Genomic DNA, 20,435 nt, shown 5'->3' on the forward strand with positions numbered 1-20,435 from the left:
TGTTAAGGTCAAAATATTACAATTAGTGAGAATATGTGAAACAATGACACCAGAATACCTGGCTGAGCAGCTACAACAAGGCCTGGGGAACTGTCAAAAGCCTGAAATTCGCAGACTTGCACAGAGCTGGACAGCCACATCCTGGGATGTGTGCACCCATGTATGACCTGGAGGACCTCATTCTTGGCAAGTGGGCTCCCACGGCTCTCACACTGCACCTTAGAGCTTCTGGATGCTGAGTGGTGGACAAGCACCACTGATGCTCAGCTGCTGTGCTGGGTCAGCCTCCTTTACAAACTCTGGCAGGAGGAACACCAGTTTCTTTGTTGGTTTACTGACAAACCAATATTTTCCTCTTAAAATAAAACCACTGTTTCAGTATATTTGTTTTTTAAAAAAGGAAAAAAAAATTTTTTTTTTCCTTTTCATAAAGGGAATTAACCTTGAATACTCACTGGAAGGACTGATACTGAAACTGAAGCTCTAATAATTAGGCTATCTGATGCAAACAGCTCAATCATTGGAAAAGACCCTGATGCTGGGAAAGATTGAAGGCAGAAGGAGAAGAGGGCAACAGAGGATGAGATGGTTGGATGGCATCACTGATTCTATGGACATGAACTTGGGCAAACTGAGAAATGGTGAGGGATAGAGAGATGTGGCATGCTACAGTCCATGAGGTCACAAAGAGCTGGACACGACTTGGCAACTGAACAGCAACAGTAACAAGGCAGGAATAGGGTTACTCTACTTGAGATCATGTTGTTAAAATACTTTTGCTAACAAGAAAGTAAATTTTTTAACATACTTGTTTTCATATTCGGTCAAGGAGAAAGAATGTTGAATTGAAGAAGTAACAAGTACTTAAGACAATAAATTGATGTTCAAGGTGGCCGAAAGATCCCAAGAGCGATTTAAATGTAGCCAGCTACTTAAACTAGGTCTACATCTTTGAAATAGCTGTCTGTGATTTTTTTGAATCATGGATAATGGCAAGAGAAAAGAAACATCTATAGACCTGAACTTGATATTATGATAAACTCTGCAAACTATGACAAATAAGATTAATGCAGATTCCCCCAGATAAGAGATGTCATTTAAAGGATAATGTGGGAAGGAGTCAGGATCAAGAGAAAGACAATATGGGTTCTGACTAACCTCAAATTGAGAATACTGGCAGATTTTATGTATCCAGGCTTTGGCAAGGAGGCATTAAGAAGTAGCCTCATGTCATATTTTTTTTTTTTAAAGACAGAGGAACATGGGCTAAATGGTAGTTTATTTAAGACAGATTTCTTTGTGGGTGAATCATGCACAAAACGTGCCTACAACAATCTGAAAGTATGTTTTCAGTGGCTGCATGCCAAGGACTCTGTTCTTAGCATTGTCTCCATGTAACATTTCTAGCACCTTTTGTGAAAATCTTCTAGAGGTTGGCAAAATTTATTCTGTTAAGAGCCACAAGACAAATATTTTAGGCCTTGTGGGTTACATATAGTCTCCAATGCATCTTTTTCTTTAAAGGAAAAAAAAAACTTTAATGCAAATAAGTTTAACAAAAGCTACATATTATATATGAAACTTTAAGACTGTCCTTAAAAATACTCATTCTCTTTTTGCTGAGTTAACTTTCCCTCTTATTTTATTTATATGCCATTCTAAAGACACACAACAATATTTGGGACTATAAATAAAGTCAATGAATTCAGTTGCAAACATTCTTAGCCTGAGAGCTGTACAGAAACAAGTGACATTTGACATGTTTTTTTCTCAGATTTCCCCATGGGCCAAGTTTGCTAAACCCTGTTCTAGAGCTTATCAGACTTGACGATGACACGAGAGAGAATGAATTTACTGCTTAACAGAATCAGAATTCATTAGGACACCATGAGCTCATGGCACGTGAACACTGGAAGGGACCTGAAACCTAGAGACCATCTGGTCAAGACACCCCTCCTCTATTCACAGGAAAAACTGGGACAGCCTGGGGCTATGGGTTGGCAGAAATATATAAATATAAATGCATGGTTTTATACTTGAAATCCCAAACTCCCAATTATGTGACCACAGAATAGGCATTTATGGCTTGATAGCTGAACCACTGAAGAACAGCATTTTAACTGAGAGTCAGTCAAATATGGGTCAAGAGTGTGGTGTGACTGCAAATTGCACTATGCTGAAAATGATCAGCCCATTCAGCCTCTCGCCTTGGAGTGTTACATGACGAGTCATGGCCATAATACATAGGCAAGAATGAAGAAATTGGAGGTGTACAAGCCTGAGGAGGCATGTAATGGGATTTCAGAAACTGCAGAGCACAGTAAAGCTACACAAAGAGAACAAACTGGTTTGTGGTTTATAGGCCTGAACTGGGTACCCAGGAGGTCAGGGAGAAAAGAAGTCCGAGTGGTCTCTGCTCACAGTGCCTAGAGCTGCTGGCACATGGGAATGGAACATACACGTGCGTGCTTGCTCAGCCGTGTCTGACTCTTTACGACACTATGGACTGTAGCCCACCAGGCTTCTGTGTTCATGGGATTTTCCAGGCACAAATACTAGAATGAGTTGCCATGCTTTCCTCCAGGGGATCTTCCCAACCCAGGTACCTGCCCTCCTTCAGGGGATCTTCCCATCCCAGGGATCAAACCTGCATCTCCTGTATCTCCTGCACTGGCAGGCGGATTCTTTACGACGGAGCCACCTTTGAAGCACAATGGAACATATGAATGTGTTTAACTCGCCCTTTAGGTCATAGAGAATGAAACATTCAGTCAGTAGAAGGGATTGTTCATTTTTGTTGGGCTTCAAGCAATAGTCCGACATCATATGGTAAGAAGCAACTTGGGAAAAAATCCTCTATTGTTATGACTAAACAATGTCCTTCTGGATGGAAGGGAGGAAATCCATCCTTATGCTGTGTTTAACTCTTGCTTCCCTCACTTTCTCTGAGTCCGATTTTGCCTTTTGTATATATCACAGAGATTAAATCCATTCCTTTTTTATATATAGAACTCTTGAAATAGCTAAACACTTCCTAAATCTCTGCTGCTTCTGGAAATAGATCACTAATTCCTTCTACAATTCATTAAATTTCACATATGCCCTAGTTTCCAAATTCCTGCCACATCCTAAGAGGACAATTTAGAGTTTAAAAATTTTTTTGTATGTATGGTTATATTTGTTCCTTTGAAGGCAAGAAAATATCATAAGCCATATCTATCTATCTATCTATCTATCTATTACCTCCTTATCTCCCTGCCTGCCTCCCTTCCTTCCTCTCTTTTAGGACAAGCCATCTGAACAAAATCTAGGAAATTTACATAACATATCCAAGACCTAAATCTAGAAAGCGACAGGTCAGGAATTATAACCAAGCCTTTTGAATTCTAAACCCATGCTTTTCCATTCTTTGTTAATGGATGGATTCTTTTGTTAAAGGTAATACACTCTTAGTGAAAGGCTAAACAGTGGAAAGGGTCTTGCTTAGTGCAGTATGGTTTTGCAATATAGTAACAGCATTTTTAGCAGTCTGTACCACAGAGTAAATCTGAAAAATTCTCATGATTAGAATTGATATAAAGAACAGGGTGAGAATATAAAATGTTGGATATGAGAATCCTTTCTCTAGTTTGAAACTTTTAGGTTCTTTTACCCTCCATTCTATTTCAACTCACCATGAAATTTTCAGAGCAACTTTCTAACTTCAGGGGAATCTTCCCAACCCTGGGGTTGAACCCCGGTCTCCTGCATTGCAGGTGAATTCTTAACCGACTGAGCCATCAGGGAAGCCTCAAGCTGTAATAACTTTAATCAACTAAACATAACTTCAGAATCATTGAGTTCGTGCTGTCCTGGAGCCCCTTTTACAAACCTGTATTTGAAGCTGGTATTGTGGGTGAGCAGTTGTCCTTTTCGCACGTACTCAGGATTGAAGTTAAAGTCATCGTAGGAACCGCATTGCTACCTGAGAACACACAGCAGAGACATGGTAAAGAGGTGAATATACAAGTGACAAGAAGTGAGCATAAATTACAAAGGCACACACATAAAAGGCACTGTTACTCCAAATTAGCTGCCTTCCTAAAGGTTTTGGTTAAGTTAGTGTGGAACTCTGAATACAGTTTTGCCTACTGAAGCAATTTTATAAATAAAGAATAGGTTCTTGGACCAACCCACTAAAAGCCTTTTCTGTCTTTTTAAAGTGGCTGAGATAAAGTATTAATAATTCTGTAGGCGCTAATCACCCTGTATAACAAGTTTCCCGTGGCCAAATGCATTCAGGGCTGTGACTTGGAAATGCCAGCAACACGGTCCCCCAGGGTTGTTGGCACCCCCATGAGCTCTCAGCCACTGATGCCCATGGCTGGAGGTGGCAGCTCTAACCGTAAAATGTGGGCTCCTGGGCACAGGGCATAAAGCATCTCAAGGAAGCGAGAATCATCTGCCAGATCCCTTTCCGGATCTTCCTTTTCGTCCTTAGTCCCCAAGGATCCATCTGCTTGCTGGCTTACCACCTACCTCCCTGGCCCAGATGTAACAGAAAATAGCAACCTTCTTCTCCATATAAAAAAGTTTCACATAGTTTGCTGTTAGTAACAAAGTGAAGAGGTTCATTCCTCTCAAACCCATTTATTACATGAAGCTATCAAGGAAAGTCCAGAAGATACAGGGAGAGGATTTGGTTCACTTTTTTTTTTTTCCTTTAAGCACATTTCATTTATTGTCTTCTTGGTTGTTTAACCATTAAGTTGTGTCTAACTCTTTGTGACCCCATGGACTGTAGCCTGCCAGGCTCCTCTGTCCAGGGGATTTCCCAGGTGAGAATGCTGGAGTGGGCTGCCATTTCCTCTTCCATCCGTTCATTTTTATACACTAAAAAAATATTCAAGTGCATTTCAGGGCAGCACCCCCCCAAGGTTAGCCTGGTTGTTTAATGAGGAGAGGGTGGAAATGGAGAATGGTGGCTGGAGTTTGGTCATGTGATGAGGAGAGGGACTAGGCCTGGGTTTGCTGCTGACACAAGCCCTGGAGATGAGAGAGCTGGGGTCTATGAGGAAGGAGGTTGCCGATTTCACCTCTGTCTCTCCCCGCACCCTGACTGGGGCAGCTTGGCAGGTATATCACTGGTGTAGCGTGAGTCAGGTGGTCAGAGAAAGAGAGGTGAGGTTCTTGAGTGTCCCTTATAGCCATTCCCTTAAATTAGTAAATATTTACTCACTTTGTGCTAGGCTCTGAGGGCTCAGAGTTGGGGCCTTGAAGAACCCACAATCCATTAGGGAACACAGAGACATACATAGTTATAGCTGAATAAAGGAAGTAAAGTACAGGTGAAGTGAAGGAGTACATCAGGAGAGGGAGAAGGGAATTCTAGAAAGGAAAATACAAAGCTTTTCAGAAAAAGATCCATCTCGAGGAGACAGGATTTACATAGGTAGAGAGCAAAGGTTGCAGTTCCGGGAACAAGTTGTTATGAAAAGGGGCACAGCAAAGGCACAGACGAGGCAGAGCTTCCAGGCTAAGGATTTTAAACAAAGCATTCTACAGCCAGCCCAGGATCCAGCAAGGTTCTGAACCCATAAGACACAGAACCAGAGCCATGGTTGGAATGAATGACATGGACGAGCAGAAGAGAGGATGCCATCTGAAGCCATCTGGGAGGTTTCTACAGTTTTCTGGGAAGAGGAAAGGAGGGTGAGAGACAGGAAGCCAGCACTGAGGAGGCGGAAGAGGGATGGCAGGGGAGACTCTGGACCCTCCACCTGGCAACACCACCTTCTCTCCAACTCCTTGGGCTCACCTAACACATGGATTCCCCTGAACACTGTCAGATGGAGCCTCCTACATCTACAGAGTCAGATTCTACTGGTGCCAAAGGTGGAATCTGCATTGTGCTGAATTCCCAAGGCCATTGGCAAATTATCGGTCCCCTGTTCTCCCACGTGCCTGTGATGCTCCTGTCATTCACTCTAGAATCTCAACCTCCTCTTTGCTCCCTGACTCTTCACTTTCCCTGAAGGGTTGTGTATTTATATACTCCCAATTTCACTTGCTCTCCAGATGTGTAGCTTTGACAATTTCACTCAACTCTGGGAGAAAATAGTGTTCAACAACTGAAAGGATAAACTTTATGCTATGTATCAACAGCCATAATATATAGAATTAGAAATTAGGCCAAAGCTCCAATGCTGGCCACCTGATGCGAAGAACTGACTCATTGGAAAAGACCCTGGTGCTGGGAAAGATTGCGGGCAGGAGGAGAAGGGGGAGACAGAGGATAAGATGGTTGGATGGCATCACCAATTCAATGGACATGATTTTGAGCAAACTTTGGGAGTTAGTGAAGGACAGGGAAGCCTGGCGTGCTGCAGTCCATGGGGTCGCAAAGAGTTGGACATGACAGAGCGACTGAACAATGAACAACAACGTAAATATGAGTGATTTTCCAAGGAAATGGTATCACATACACACACTCTCTATGAAACAAAAAGCTCTCAGTCTTTGAAGAATCAAAAGTTTAACTTTGTTAGCTGGTTTTGAGTGCTAGATTTGCATAGCATTTACAAATGCTTTATTTAACAGTTTTCATATAAACGCATAAATATTTTCAGTGACGATCTTGACATTTTAATTTCAGTTCTACTTATTTTGTAAAAAAAAAAAAAAAGACTTTTAAAATACAATATTTCTAAGGAAAATATATCCATAATATAATGACACTAACCTACTTTTAAAACAACACAATTAAAATTATTTACTACAAGATTCATAAAACAATAATGACTATATACATTTGAATTCAGAAATTATGATGCCCAAGGGTCAGGCTTCCTGGACTTCCCTGGTGGCTCAGAGGTTAAAGTATCTGCCTGCAATGCGGGAGACCTGGGTTCGATCCCTCGGTTGGGAAGATCCCCTGGAGAAGGAAATGGCTACCCACTCCAGTATTCTTGCCTGGAGAATCCCATGGACAGAGGAGCCTGGTGGGCAACAGTCCACAGGGTCACAAAGAGTCGGACACGACAGAACAACTTCACTCAAGGGTCAGACTTACTCTGTATTGAACAAATCAATATGATTAAGCCTAGTAAATACTTAAGACAAAGATTTTGAGAATAGGAATTCACAGTTTAGTACAAGTGGAGTTTTGGCTGTATTTGTATAGATGAGCTTTTCTATAAATATTTATACCTGTATATCTCTGGATAAAGAAACATTTAAGGAAGAACAAGAAAGGTCATAGCAGAAAATGTACGATGTGGCTGTGAACAAAGACAACTACCTAGGTCTGAAATTCAGTCTCAAGTTTAATAACTTTCAACTTATGTATATGATGTTTCTATTCTATGCTTTGATCACTTAGACTCTAATAGATTTAAATGCCATTTAATTATCCCATATTTTAAAAGCACCACTAATTCAATCAATCCTGCTTTTAAATTTGATGGTTTGAAGAAAGAGAATGTCATTCTGGGGCTTCCCTTCCCTGCAATCCACAGGCAGTGGAATCACCCAGAGAAACTGTTAGCAAAGTGCAGTAACTATGATGTCCATCTAGCAAAACAGGAGAGTGAAACGAGAGGAAGAATGAAATTTAACCAAAACAACAAATGTAGGCAAAAGGGAAAAAAGAAATCATCAGGGAACATAATAAATAAAAAATCCAAAGTAAGACAGAAAGAATCACCCATCACATCTCAAGAATCACAGTGAGTATAAATGGGGCATGGCTAACCAGTCAGACAACAAAAATAAATACCACACAGAAATTCTGACAGCCACAGACTCATGGACAGTCTTAATTTCTGACAGTATTAATGACAATACTTTGAGCATTTATACTTTCCAATTATTCAAGTATAATATAATGTACTGTAAGAAAAATGTATGAAATAATGGTTGTGAATGATGCTGGCTATTCTTGGGAGAGATAGCCCACAATGGGAAAAAGAGTTTTGAGGAAAGAAGGAAAAGAATCTCAAAGTAGTTACCCTGAATTGAAATTGTCAAGTGTCTCCTGGAGTACGGTCAACAACTGTTGAAACTTCTGTACTGAGACTGAGCTTATGTGATGCTTCTTGTACAAAGATTTTCCTAAATAGTACACACTGTCAGCTAACATACAGCCTATGGGTATTTCACACTCATGAGCTCTTAGTGAATAAGAAAATGTTTTCAAAGCAATGAAAGAAAACATTGCCTCCATTAGTGTTTATCTGTGATCCTCTTCACTAGCTATGTACAAGCTGTGCGTGTTCAGTCACTATGTCCAACTCTTTGCCATCCCATGGATTGCAGCCCACCAGGATCCTCTGCCCATGGGGTTTCCTAGGCAAGAATGCTGGAGTTGGTTGCCATTTCTTTTTCCAGGGATCATCGCAACCCAGGGATCAAACCTGCAAGTTCTGTAAGGATATCAACTGCATTACCTGTGATGGGAGTTCTGTTTTTCAGCCTATCCACCTCCATGGTGAAGTCATCCTTCAGAAAAAGGAACCCAATAATGGAAAACAGGTAGACAAGGATGAGGGCAAGAACCGCAGTTAGAATAATGGATCGGCCGTTCCGTGTGACACTTTTTATGACATTGAGCAGGGTCTCTTCTCTATATACCAAATCAAAAAGCTACAGGAAAAAAAAAAAAAAGAAAACAAAGGCAGGGGAAAAAATGCAATGAAGCAACAAGTGAATAAATACAAGGGTAATCACTAATACAAATGCAGCCATTTTAGTTTATCCATGAGAGAATAACAATATAAATAAGACCTTAAAAATGAACCAAGATAGGTATTTCTCTAGTCAGAATGTATTAATAAACTGCTTTTCAATCAAGATAACTCTAACACAATATATAATGTACATCTATTGATTTCCTAACCAACAAAATATTAATTTTTTAAGACATGGAAATAGCACAGAAAATTCAAATTTGAATTTAGAACTATAATATATATGTAATCAACTTAGCTGCTTATTCCCTCTTTTTAATCTTTCTAATATTCTGCAGTTGCCTCTGGAATAAGTAAAATAGCTAATGTGAAATGCTGAATTATGTTCACCTAAGTGATGAATAATTGACAGATTCATTCAATGTATTGTTTAATTAAGGGATTAGAGGTGAGATGACAAGAATTCAATTTTATGAGCCCACTATAATATTAATAGAAAAAGTATGCAATTTAAAAATATTTGAGAAATGTAAACATCTTTCTTAGTTAAACAGGTAGAATGAGGGCAAAATCTATTACTTTAGTATATACTTGTGGAAACAAAAGTCTAATACACAGTGCTAATTCATTTCCTCTAATGGGTTACTATCTATTTTGTATTTAGTAGTAGAAAATCTATGCTCTAATTAAGAACCTAGGTATGTTGTCAACATTAAGGAAAATTTTATTTATTGTTATAATGTTGAAATTAAACATCAGAAAGTACCTGTTTTATTATCAAAAACTAGTTAAAAGCAATAAATTAACAGTTACTTTAAAGAAGGCATTAATAGCAGTATAGAAATGAATAGTATTTTAACACTGGAATAATTGGGTTTGTCTTCTCGTATCTGTGGGCAATGATCAGAATTTCTGAACTGGTTTAAATTATCAGTGTCACTCATCCTTTCAGAAACACCAGGATTTTGTACACTGTTTTTCTAAGTGCTGAGGCTTATATGGTTACTTACCAATTTAATTGCAGCTGTGCAAATAATTGCTGTAAAGATATTAACTTGTTTGCTCACCTTAAGACACTGATATTTTATGATGGTCAAATATAAAAACATATGTTTAACTATTTGCTATCTGTTTATCTCAAGAGGGAGCTACAACATTTAGAAATAAAGTCCATATTCTTCCATAAAGACAAATTAAGCAATGCTGATTCAGCTTCCAAATTATCGACCCAGCTTATTTAACTGATTTAAACATTTAGTTGACAGAGAGGAGATTTTTTCCTCAGTTGAACAGTGGCTGAAAGAAAAGGTCTGGCAAAACATCCAGTTCATTTCTGGATAGTTTCTGAAAGTTTCTAGTTTTCAGAAGCCGATGGGATGCTTGCTAAAAAATACATATTCTGGGACCCCATTCCATATGTATGGAATCAGAAGTTTGAGAAGGCAAAGGTATTGACATTAGACAGATGAATGGTTCCTTCTGTTTATTTCTGAAAGAAAAATCTATAGTGTGGTTTTTATTACTGGTTAAAGGATGCCTGGGCATTTGTGGACATAACTGAGACTGCATATTCATATATTTTTTAAATATAAAAATATTTAAAAATACATTGAAATACTATTTTAGCACTATATTCAATAAAATGTCCTTCTAGTACTCTAAACATGAAAATGAAATATATCCTTTTATAATCAACCCAATGAACACAAATTAGCATCAGTGTTGTACAATTTGAAAGATGAAAGATGAGGAAAAGGCAAAAAGAAAATAAGATTAACACAAATTAAAAGTAACATTACCACTAATAACTCATATAATAATTCAAATATACCTTTATTTTGTCAAAAACCTTTCTTTCAATAATGCAGAGTTACACATCATTTCACATGTTTTTCATATTATTTCTTTAATGGTCTTGATATTATTAGTCTCTCATACTAAACCTATCCATTTTATAAACAGGGAGGTGTTTTTTATAAAAACACTGTCATAAATTTTACATATTACAGTCAGGGAAAGGTTCTGGGTATAACCTATTATATCATATATAATACATGATATAACTTGTCTATTAAATATCATAGGCAGATTTTTTTAAATGGAAGTTTTATGGTGAATCAGAGTAGAGAAGATATTCATTTGTATCCCTGGATTAGAAAAAAAAATCTACTTTTGATTGCTGAATACTAATCTAACTTAACTGCCTAGAATATAATTTTGTATCCTTATGTTGATAAGGGACAAATCCACTCTTCACTGCGGCTCTTTTCATTGCTTTAGGATTGAAAATGTAGCATCTTATTGAATCCTCCTACATGGCTGTTCTGGATAACAGAGCAGCAGGAGACTATGGATTTGCCTCTCATGATGTAAGCAAACCAGTCAAGATAATGTTTTTAGATCTTCAGCTTGCTCATTAGGAATTATTTTACTGGGTAGTACTCTCCTCTGTACATCAGTTGTGAGCTAAAGATATAAAGAAATTGCTCTTATGGCATCATGATGCTAACCTGGTAATGCTCTACTGTTCAAAACATCATCATCTACTTGTATCGACTCCTCTCCTGGCTTATGGCTAGAGAGCATATACATAGGAAGGAAAACTGATAATCAACAAAAAAACAAAACCAAAATCCAACTTTAGAAAAAATCTGCAAGTCCATCCAATGAATAGACATATGTAAATAAGTTTAACAACAATGCCATGTTAAATCTGAAACTGTAAGACTGTCCTTAAAACAACTCATTGTCTTTTTGCTAACTGTTAGCTTTCCCTCTCAGTTTATTTATATGCCATTCTAAAGATATACAAAATACTTGGGTTTATAAATAAATACGATGAATTCAGTATCAAGAAAATAAATCCCTTTTCGTGCTCAAGAATCTCTAAGCTGATATGATGTGGCTAAAACCCAAAGCAGCCTGGGTCAAGAGCTGGGTCTCAGAGAGTACATAAAGAATTGCACCACCTATGTAGTATCTCAGAGAAAAAGACTAAAAATAATAATAATGCATGATTTTCCTAGGCAAGTCTAAAAATAACATAATTTGTCCTCAATGCCAGACTCTGCTTAAAAAAATCAAAGAGAGAAGCATAAGAAGCAGCAGCATTGTGTATGTTTTTCAGCAGTGACCGTCCACATAGAGATGTACTCACCAGGAAGCTATAGAAGAATTCATGGACAAAGAGGCCCAGCATGCAAACCAGGACATACGCCACGTGGTAGAGAAAGGCCATATCCAGGATGACTGCTCGGTAGCCTCGGGTGAACGTACCACGATTTCCAACAAAACTCACCAGAAACACTATTTTATTACAAAGCTAAAGGGAGGAAAAGATTCGATTTTATTGTCTTATTCATACTGGTGAAGCTCACAAAAACAGCAGGTCATTGACAAAACCTATTATTTGCAAAGTCTGTGGTTTTCTTTGATGATTTCTCATTTTGCAATTTTTCAACACTGCTTACAAATCTACATGTAAACACCAGACAGACAAACCCTGTATTCTCTGCAATTCCAGGAAAAGGGAGCAAGAGTGATTAAGAGACCCAGCTCTGCAATCAAGACAGACCTGAATTTAAATCCTAGCTTTCCCACTACTATTATCTGATCCAGGCCATGCAACCATAGGCCTTGGTTGTTTCTTCTCAAAAATTAGAATAAAGGAATTCCCACCTCAGAGAACTCTTCAAAGAATTAAACAATTCATAACGCATATGAAGTCCTTAGTACAATGACTCTTGAAATATTACTTATTATATCTTCCATATTAAAAGTAATACATGCAATGTTTTAATCCTACTGTAAATAAAACAGAAAAATCCATTTTCAGAAAGCAACCAGAGATTTGTCCTGGATTTTTTTATTATTTTTATTTTATTTTATTTTATTATTTTTTTAAATTTTATTTTATTTTTAAACTTTACATAATTGTATTAGTTTTGCCAAATATCAAAATGAATCTGCCACAGGTGGATTTTCTCCACTGAATATTATTTTAAACAAGTAAGAAATTAAAAATTGCTTTTAAAAATTTACTCTGCATTCATAAAAAATAAATATTTTTATCTATCTATATTAAAATAAATATAATACTTGCATGTATCTTCTAAGCTGTATGTATGGTAATTATTCAGTAAGCATTTTGGAGTGTTTATTATGCTTTGTATCATACAGAATATTTAATATTTAAGTTAAAACTACATTTAAAATTGCCTTCTGTGGCATAATTTTAGAAGACAGAAATTTATACTGAGGTCTTGGGGCAATAACAAATGACCCATGCAATGATTTCCAAAGAACACGGCTATCATAAACTTGGTGCCGTCTCTTTGGTTCTAGAATCACTGCATTATTTATCAATGGAAAGACTAATTTTCCCATTTAGTTATCAAGGAAAGAATTACAGGTTTCAAAATTTCAGCTAGTTCTTTCAGATCATTTCCTGAGTCCTTAAAAATTTTCTAATGGTACCATATTTGTCTTTATGTGTCCAGACCTAACTTTAGGAAGACAGCTTGCTCTTTGCAACATCATAAATTTCTCAATGTATATGAAAAAAATTGTCTTATGGAATGATTTTGAATAACATAAGAAGGAGAATAAACAACATTTTGGACAGAAGTAAAATTTGAGAAGTTGAAAAACCTTCCCTTCAACTTTCTGAAGTCCAAATCAATACAGAAAAGGCTTATCATTGCACCTTGTGAAGTTAACCAAACCAAACCAACAGCATAGCAAGTAAAAGTTTCAAACCTTTCCTAAGTTTGCTCCATGTTAATTAAATATCCTCTCAACAATCAACTTTATCAATTTCATCATCTTGCTAACAACCTGAATAGTGTCAAATGAAGTTTTACTTTACTGGTGTTACATCATCATATCTTGACATTACTATTAAATATAGCTACAGTATTAATGGATATCTTTATGCTTACTATCCAAGAACAAGTTTAATTCATTCACCCAAATCGTTAATATGAAACAAAAATGTGGAGTTCAATAAAAATGAAATTAAAGATTTAAATTATGACTTTTCAGAAGGATGAATGATATGCTGCACACAAATTATTTATATATTGTGTCTTTAAACTGAGTCATAAAAAGTCAGGCATGAAAACTATGTACACGTCCTTTATATGAAGTAAAAGCGATATACTGAATTCAAGTTCTCAAAAAGAGCAACATATGTCACTTCTCAAATGATGCAAAAGCAAGGACACACTTCTGCCTGAAAGGGCCTCTGCCATTTTTGCATGAAAAATAGAGATTAGCCTTATTGGTTTCAAGTTAATTCTTCTGAACCTTGACCTAAAGTTTGATGTTGATGGACATGCTCCTGTACTCTTGATGGAATTGATACTGGTAGTGATAGCCACCTATTTCTGCACAGAATAGAAACAAGAAATTTGAGGTCTTTTTAAGTGTTCATACCATGAAGAAATAAGTGCAAGTATAAATGATTTGGGTAGGAAAGAACTTGAACATTGGTTTTTCTTACCCATGACCTTGAAATTTGTGAACTAGTGTTAGTGAGCATTTTCCATGAAAGCTGGGAATATTCACGGAAATAAAGAAGTTACAAAAACATTCTCCTTCTTCATGTCATGACTTATTGGACACTGTCTAACTAGTCCTTCATTTATCAATACCATTATGTAGGCAATCATTGCTTCTGTGGCAAGGGTCCAGGTGGGCAACAATAAATGGGGAATGTGGGAACTGGGCAAGGTGGTTAAAAGGCCATCCTCAGAAAAACAAACATTGTATATTAACACATCTATGTGGAATCTAGAAGAATGGTATAGATGATCTTATTTGCAAAACAGAAACAGAGATAGAGAACAAACATATGGACACCAAGGAGGGAAAGGGGGAGTGGGATGAATTGGGAGACTGGGACTGACATGTATACACTATTGACACTATGCATAAAACAGATAACTAATGAGGACCTACTGTTCAGCTCAATCTGCAGTGACCTAAATGGGAAGGAAATCCAAGAAAGAGGGCATATATGTGAACACACAGCTGATTCACTTTGCGTACAGCAGAAACTAACACAACTCTGCAAAGCAACTATACTCCAATAAAAATTAATTTTAAAAAGGTCATCCTCTTCTGAACTGCTGTTGAAAGGACCTTTCAGTCAGCACACAAATGCCAATATAAATGATCATAAATATCCCATGTATTTTTTTGTTCTCTGTCTATTCTTCAAAGCTGTCCTTGATATTGGGTTGACTGAAAAGTTTTGTTTGGGTTTTCCTGTAAGATCTTATGGAAAAACCCACACAAACTTTTTAGCTAACCCAACATTTTTCATTGGAAGGACTGATGCTGAAGCTGAAGCTCCAGTAATTCAGCCACCTGATGTGAAGAGCTGATTCACTGGAAAAGACCCTGATGCTGGGAAAGATTGAGGGCAGGAGGAGAAGGGGGTGACAGAGGATGAGATGGTTGGATGGCATCATCAACTCAATGGACATGAGTTTGAACAAACTCCAGGAGATAGTGAATGACAGGGACGCCTAGCGTGCTGCAGTCTATGGGGTCACAAAGAGTCAGACACAACTTAGTGACTGAATAACAACAACAATATTTTCAATTAAGAATGGGGTAAATTATGTGAAGATTGGGAAGAAAAACTGGTGGGTGAGGGAGAGAGAGTAGTAATGTAAGCTCTCTGTACAGCCTTTTAAAAGTGGCACATCCATCCAAATGATTTATGAATGTCTTCTACAACAGCAAAATTAATGCTCATTTGTTAATTAACGTACACTAAAATAAGTGCATTAATTTTAACTAAGTAAATTAATTATACAGTATAGCAATAGTTTCACAGATACATTACATTTAATTGATACGTCTTTGCAAAACTTTTAACAGCACAGTGTAGTGGAAAGACCCTGGCTTAGAAATTGGGCCATCTGGGCTCCAGTCTCTGTCATTAATTACTTTGGTAAATCCTCCTGGTCTCTATAGGATATGTATATACTCATTTCTAAAATGAAATGACTAGAAGGGAATAAGCCTGAAGGTGCCTCATAGCTCTAGAATTCAAAGTGGTGTTCTTTAAATTTTGCTGTTTTATGTGATCCCAGAAATTTCCAGCTGCCTTTATATTACCCTATTTGTTATTTGACTGTGTATTCCTGATCGGTAATTCCATCCCCATCTTACATTGTTCCTATTTATATCCTAGGAATAAATTATAGTAAAATAAGACTGTTTACTGTTTATTGAAAAGCAAAACTAAACTTATTGTCTTGAACTATCAGTTCAGTTCAGTTCAGTCACTCAGTTGTCTGACTCTCTGCAACTCCATGAATCGCAGCACGCCAGGCCTCCCTGTCCATCACCAACTCCCGGAGTTCACCCAGACTCATGTCCATCAAGTCAGTGATGCCATCCAGCCATCTCATCCTCTGTCGTCCCCTTTTCCTCCTGCCCCCAATCCTTCCCAGCATCAGAGTCTTTTCCAATGAGTCAACTCTTCGCATGAGGTGGCCAAAGTACTGGAGTTTCAGCTTTAGCATCATTCCTTCCAAAGAACACCCAGGGCTGATCTCCTTCAGAATGGACTGGTTGGATCTCCTTACAGTCCAAGGGACCCTCACGAGTCTTCTCCAACACCACAGTTCAAAAGCATCAATTCTTCGTCGTCTATATTCAGTTGCAGAGACAGAAAACTGCACCAGTGCTGGGAGAATACTATTAATAGCATGTGTTGAATTGAGTAAGAGACACTAGTGTTTATACCACCCTTGTTTACTGTACTGTTTTGTTGACGATTTAAAAGTTTTCTTGGGTGATTTTGACTACATAATAATTTTGACTTTGACAACTGGGCTTATAGCCCAGTTGATAACTGGGCTTATGGTAATATAGCTATTTTACCATATACTCATCAACCATCAACTTTCTAACTCAAATATGAGATTATTTAATTCAAAAATTTCCATTTCAGTGATGTTACATGGGCAGGATAAGGTTCCCCAGTTGTCAAAGCCTAAGGCAAAATTGTTATATAGTCAAAATCACCCAAGAAAACTTTTAAATCATCAAGAAAACAGTACAGTAAACAAGGGTGGTATAAACAGTAGTGTCTCTTACTCAATTCAACACATGCTATTAATAGTATTCTCCCAGCACTGGAGCAGTTTTCTGTCTCTGCAACTGAATATCAGAAGTAGGTGCCTCAGTGAATAAACTACAAGAAAGTGCCTCAGTGAATAAACTACAAGAAAAACACACAGAGAGTGTGAGAGTGTGTGTGTGTGTGTGTGTGTGTGTGACAGAGAGAGAGAAAAACGAAGAGAATAGGAATGTTTTGACTCAGAATACATCTTTCACAGATATATACTGTATTATTATTTATTATAAAAATGATCTAAAAATATGAATAATAAGAATTAATGGGATGGTTAAATAAATTAATGGGATGGTTAAATTGGAGAAGGCAATGGCACCCCACTCCAGTACTCTTGCCTGGAAAATCCCATGGATAGAGGAGCCCGGTAGGCTGCAGTCCATGGGGTCGCTCAGAGTCGGACAGGACTGAGCGACTTCACTTTCACTTTTCACCTTCATGCATTGGAGAAGGAAATGGCAACCCACTCCAGTGTTCTTGCCTGGAGAATCCCAGGGACAGGGGAGCCTGGTGGGCTGCTGTCTATGGGGTCATACAGAGTCGGACATGACTGAAGCGACTTAGCAGCAGTAGCAGTAAATAAATTATATGATATCCATACAACTGGAAATATTATCATTACTAAAATGAGATTTACAAATAAGTTTAATGGTATGAAAAAATATTAAGTTATCCCAAATTGTTAAAAACTGTTTATATTTGCCAAACTAATGTTAATTTCCAGTACCCATAGCTAAAAGTGTGATGCAGAGGGTGGGAAGAAAACTGTATTGGGTTATAAGATAGGATTTTATAACAGAGAAAAACATTTGAATTTTTTAAGCATCTCAACTAGTGAGATAACTAACCCCTGTGACAAGACAAGAGAGGCTATCTGCAAACTAAATAAAACATTTTTTAGAACCTAGTAAAGATGAAGCATCATAATAAGCAGAAACTGATAATATGAAGTGCTCATAACACAGATCGAGGCTTTTCCTCCCACTTGATTCCTTTTCCAAAAAAAGGAACTTTCTGTATTTGCTTAAAACTGTGAAAGACACTGAGTCAGAAACAAACAAGTTCCTGCGAACCAAAACACAAACACTTTAAGGATCATGACAGCAATGTTCTATAATTAAATGCTACTTCACATATTAGGTACCTAGTAAACACTAGCCTTTATTGCTGTTTTATCATTATTACTGCTGCTGTTCTTTTTTAAATCTTCACACTAATCTCCTGAACTGATCTTCTCAACAACCCATTTTACTGATGAAAAGAATGAAATTCTGAGGCACGCTATTTGCCTAAGGTCTGAAATTCTGATTCTCACTAAGTCTTGACTCTCAGGTAGACATTTTTTTTCCTGTTTCTCATACCTATAACTGTAGTAATTACAGTTCCACGTGTTATACAACGCAATGTTTTAAGTGCAAATTAAGTTACTAAATATGTTAAAATCTAAGGTACAAACGCGATTGATTTGTTTTCTTTTCCCCCTACCTCCTAGGAAATGGTAAACCATAGATAGTTCCTGTAATGATCCTGTACGTTAAATGTTAAGATAAATGATATCCACTAAAACATTTCTATTTAACTGTATAATATCAAAACTATAGATAAAAACTCTATCAATATTTATCATATCAAAATTACAATTATTCCATTTAATTTGTCCCAAATGAAAGCTGATTATTTTTTTTTTCAGTCAACATGCTCTAGATAGGCAGATAATAATGCATTATTTAGGGGTTGTGCAAATAAGTGTTTTATGCTCTGAACACTTTAGAGTACCCACAGATTGACAAGAAAGTTTTATCTCCAGGTAGATTTCTTCTCATGAAGAAATTAAAGTATAAAACTTGTCAGTCAAACAAACAGTCATTTCTTATGGTGGAACTATTTTCACCAAACTAGGCAGAAGTTATATTTTTATCCTGTCTCCCGAGGGGGAAAATATTCCTAATGTTATCGGTTTTCCCAATAGACTTTAAAATGTTATTCCTTATTTCTTCATATATTCTTAAAGCTTCTGGATGACAAGAACATAAATCTTCTATTGGAGACCCAAAATATGCCGTTATTTTGGGTCAAACTCTGTCTAGCTATTATTTCACTGACCAAATTTAAATTTTCTCACTTGGATTAATGTCTTATTGAGAATCAGCTATTACTTTATGCATATTATTTGCTTCTTCAAATAATAGGGTTCAATAGTCATTGTATTTTTTAAAGAAAAAATAATAAGCTGGAAGTAGTAATAGGCTTAGAAAAAATCAGACAAAGCCATAAAGATTCCTTAACTCACCTGCTGGAAATATTGCAAAATTAGCTTATTTCCAAAGCACAAAAAGTACAAGTTCAGTTTATGTAAACCATTTTTGAATATTTAAGTATTAGGTATTAAGGTAAAGTAAAATGGGGCAAGGATTGAGGTGGACAGGATTATATCTATGAATGTGACAACCTCTGCCCTCAAGAAACTTATAGAAAAATATATTTGGTACTTTACAGAATTTTTACTGATAAACTCTTTGTATGTATAGTATACTTCACTTTATTCACAATAATTGTGGAATAATTGGTAATATGGTGACCTGAATGTTCTAGTTTAATATATATAAACATATAAATATATCTGTCATATCAGTTCAGTTCAGTTCAGTTCAGTTATTCTGTCCTGTCTGACTCTTTGCAACCCCATGGACTGTAGCATGCCAGGTCAGACAGAAAGTATATCTGTCATATACGTATATGTATATATGTATCCACCACATATATATGTCCATATCTGTCATATATATCATGTTCAATTTTTGAAGAATTATAACAGAGATCAGAAACATAGATTTGGCCATACTAGCTTAGCTATATAATTCTCAAAACTTCAGTTGATTACTTCATTTATTCATTTTCAATATATATTTGCCACATTTTTTATGGCGAGGCACTGTAATTGTGTAAGAATACAAAGATAATCTTTCACTCATTCATCTACTCACTCATTACTTAATTTACTTAAGAAACATTTGTTGAGTACCAATCATGTTCCAGACTTTGAATGATTACTCATTCTTCTTAAGAACTTATGTAGAAGGGGAGATACCAGATACAGATACACAGATACCAGAATATAGGACATTATGCTAGAAACCCAGTTAAAAGTATAGAAAGTGCTTAGGCATGCAGTGGACATATTAGCAAGATTTATTTGCCTACATGGCAACTTGTTCTTTCATCAACCTGGTGATTTATTGTTTCTTAATATCCCTTTTCATCTGCGCCATACAGAAAGTTATTTTGTCCCTTTAAAATTTTATCACTTGGGCAAAATTACTGCTATCTGCAATAGTAGTCTGGCTTACTTATCCTAAACTTACCTAGTAAGGTTGTGAAATGTGCTCCTTTGTTCTAATATTTTAGAATTCAGTGAAAAAAAACTTAATCTCATCTATGTCTTTCACAAGTTAACAGGTGGTGTTCACATTAAAAAAGCCCAATTTCCTATTTTCTCTTGTAGCGATCCTTTTCCTTTGGTCATTTTATAAAAGATACTCACTTCTAAAATTCTACTGAATATAATTTAATCTTTCTTGGATGATTTAGAAGTTACTTTAGAATGTTAACAGTCG

General features: G+C 36.7%; 1 protein-coding gene across 5 annotated transcripts in view; it reads right to left on the reverse strand.

Annotated features, from left to right (window-relative positions):
* ITPR2 (inositol 1,4,5-trisphosphate receptor type 2) overlaps positions 1–20,435 on the reverse strand; it is a 586,098-nt gene that overhangs the window by 85,161 nt on the left and 480,502 nt on the right. For all 5 annotated transcript variants that reach the window (XM_055572406.1, XM_055572399.1, XM_055572407.1 and 2 more), the window contains 3 exons: positions 11,824–11,988; positions 8,427–8,622; positions 3,872–3,964 (listed from right to left, as the gene is read on the reverse strand). In XM_055572406.1, coding sequence (XP_055428381.1) covers positions 3,872–3,964; positions 8,427–8,622; positions 11,824–11,988 — 454 coding nt within the window. The remainder of the gene's footprint in view (positions 1–3,871; positions 3,965–8,426; positions 8,623–11,823; positions 11,989–20,435) is intronic.

The sequence above is a fragment of the Bubalus kerabau genome, chromosome 1 (assembly GCF_029407905.1).
Source record: "Bubalus kerabau isolate K-KA32 ecotype Philippines breed swamp buffalo chromosome 1, PCC_UOA_SB_1v2, whole genome shotgun sequence".
In the NCBI taxonomy this organism is placed as follows: domain Eukaryota; kingdom Metazoa; phylum Chordata; class Mammalia; order Artiodactyla; family Bovidae; genus Bubalus; species Bubalus kerabau.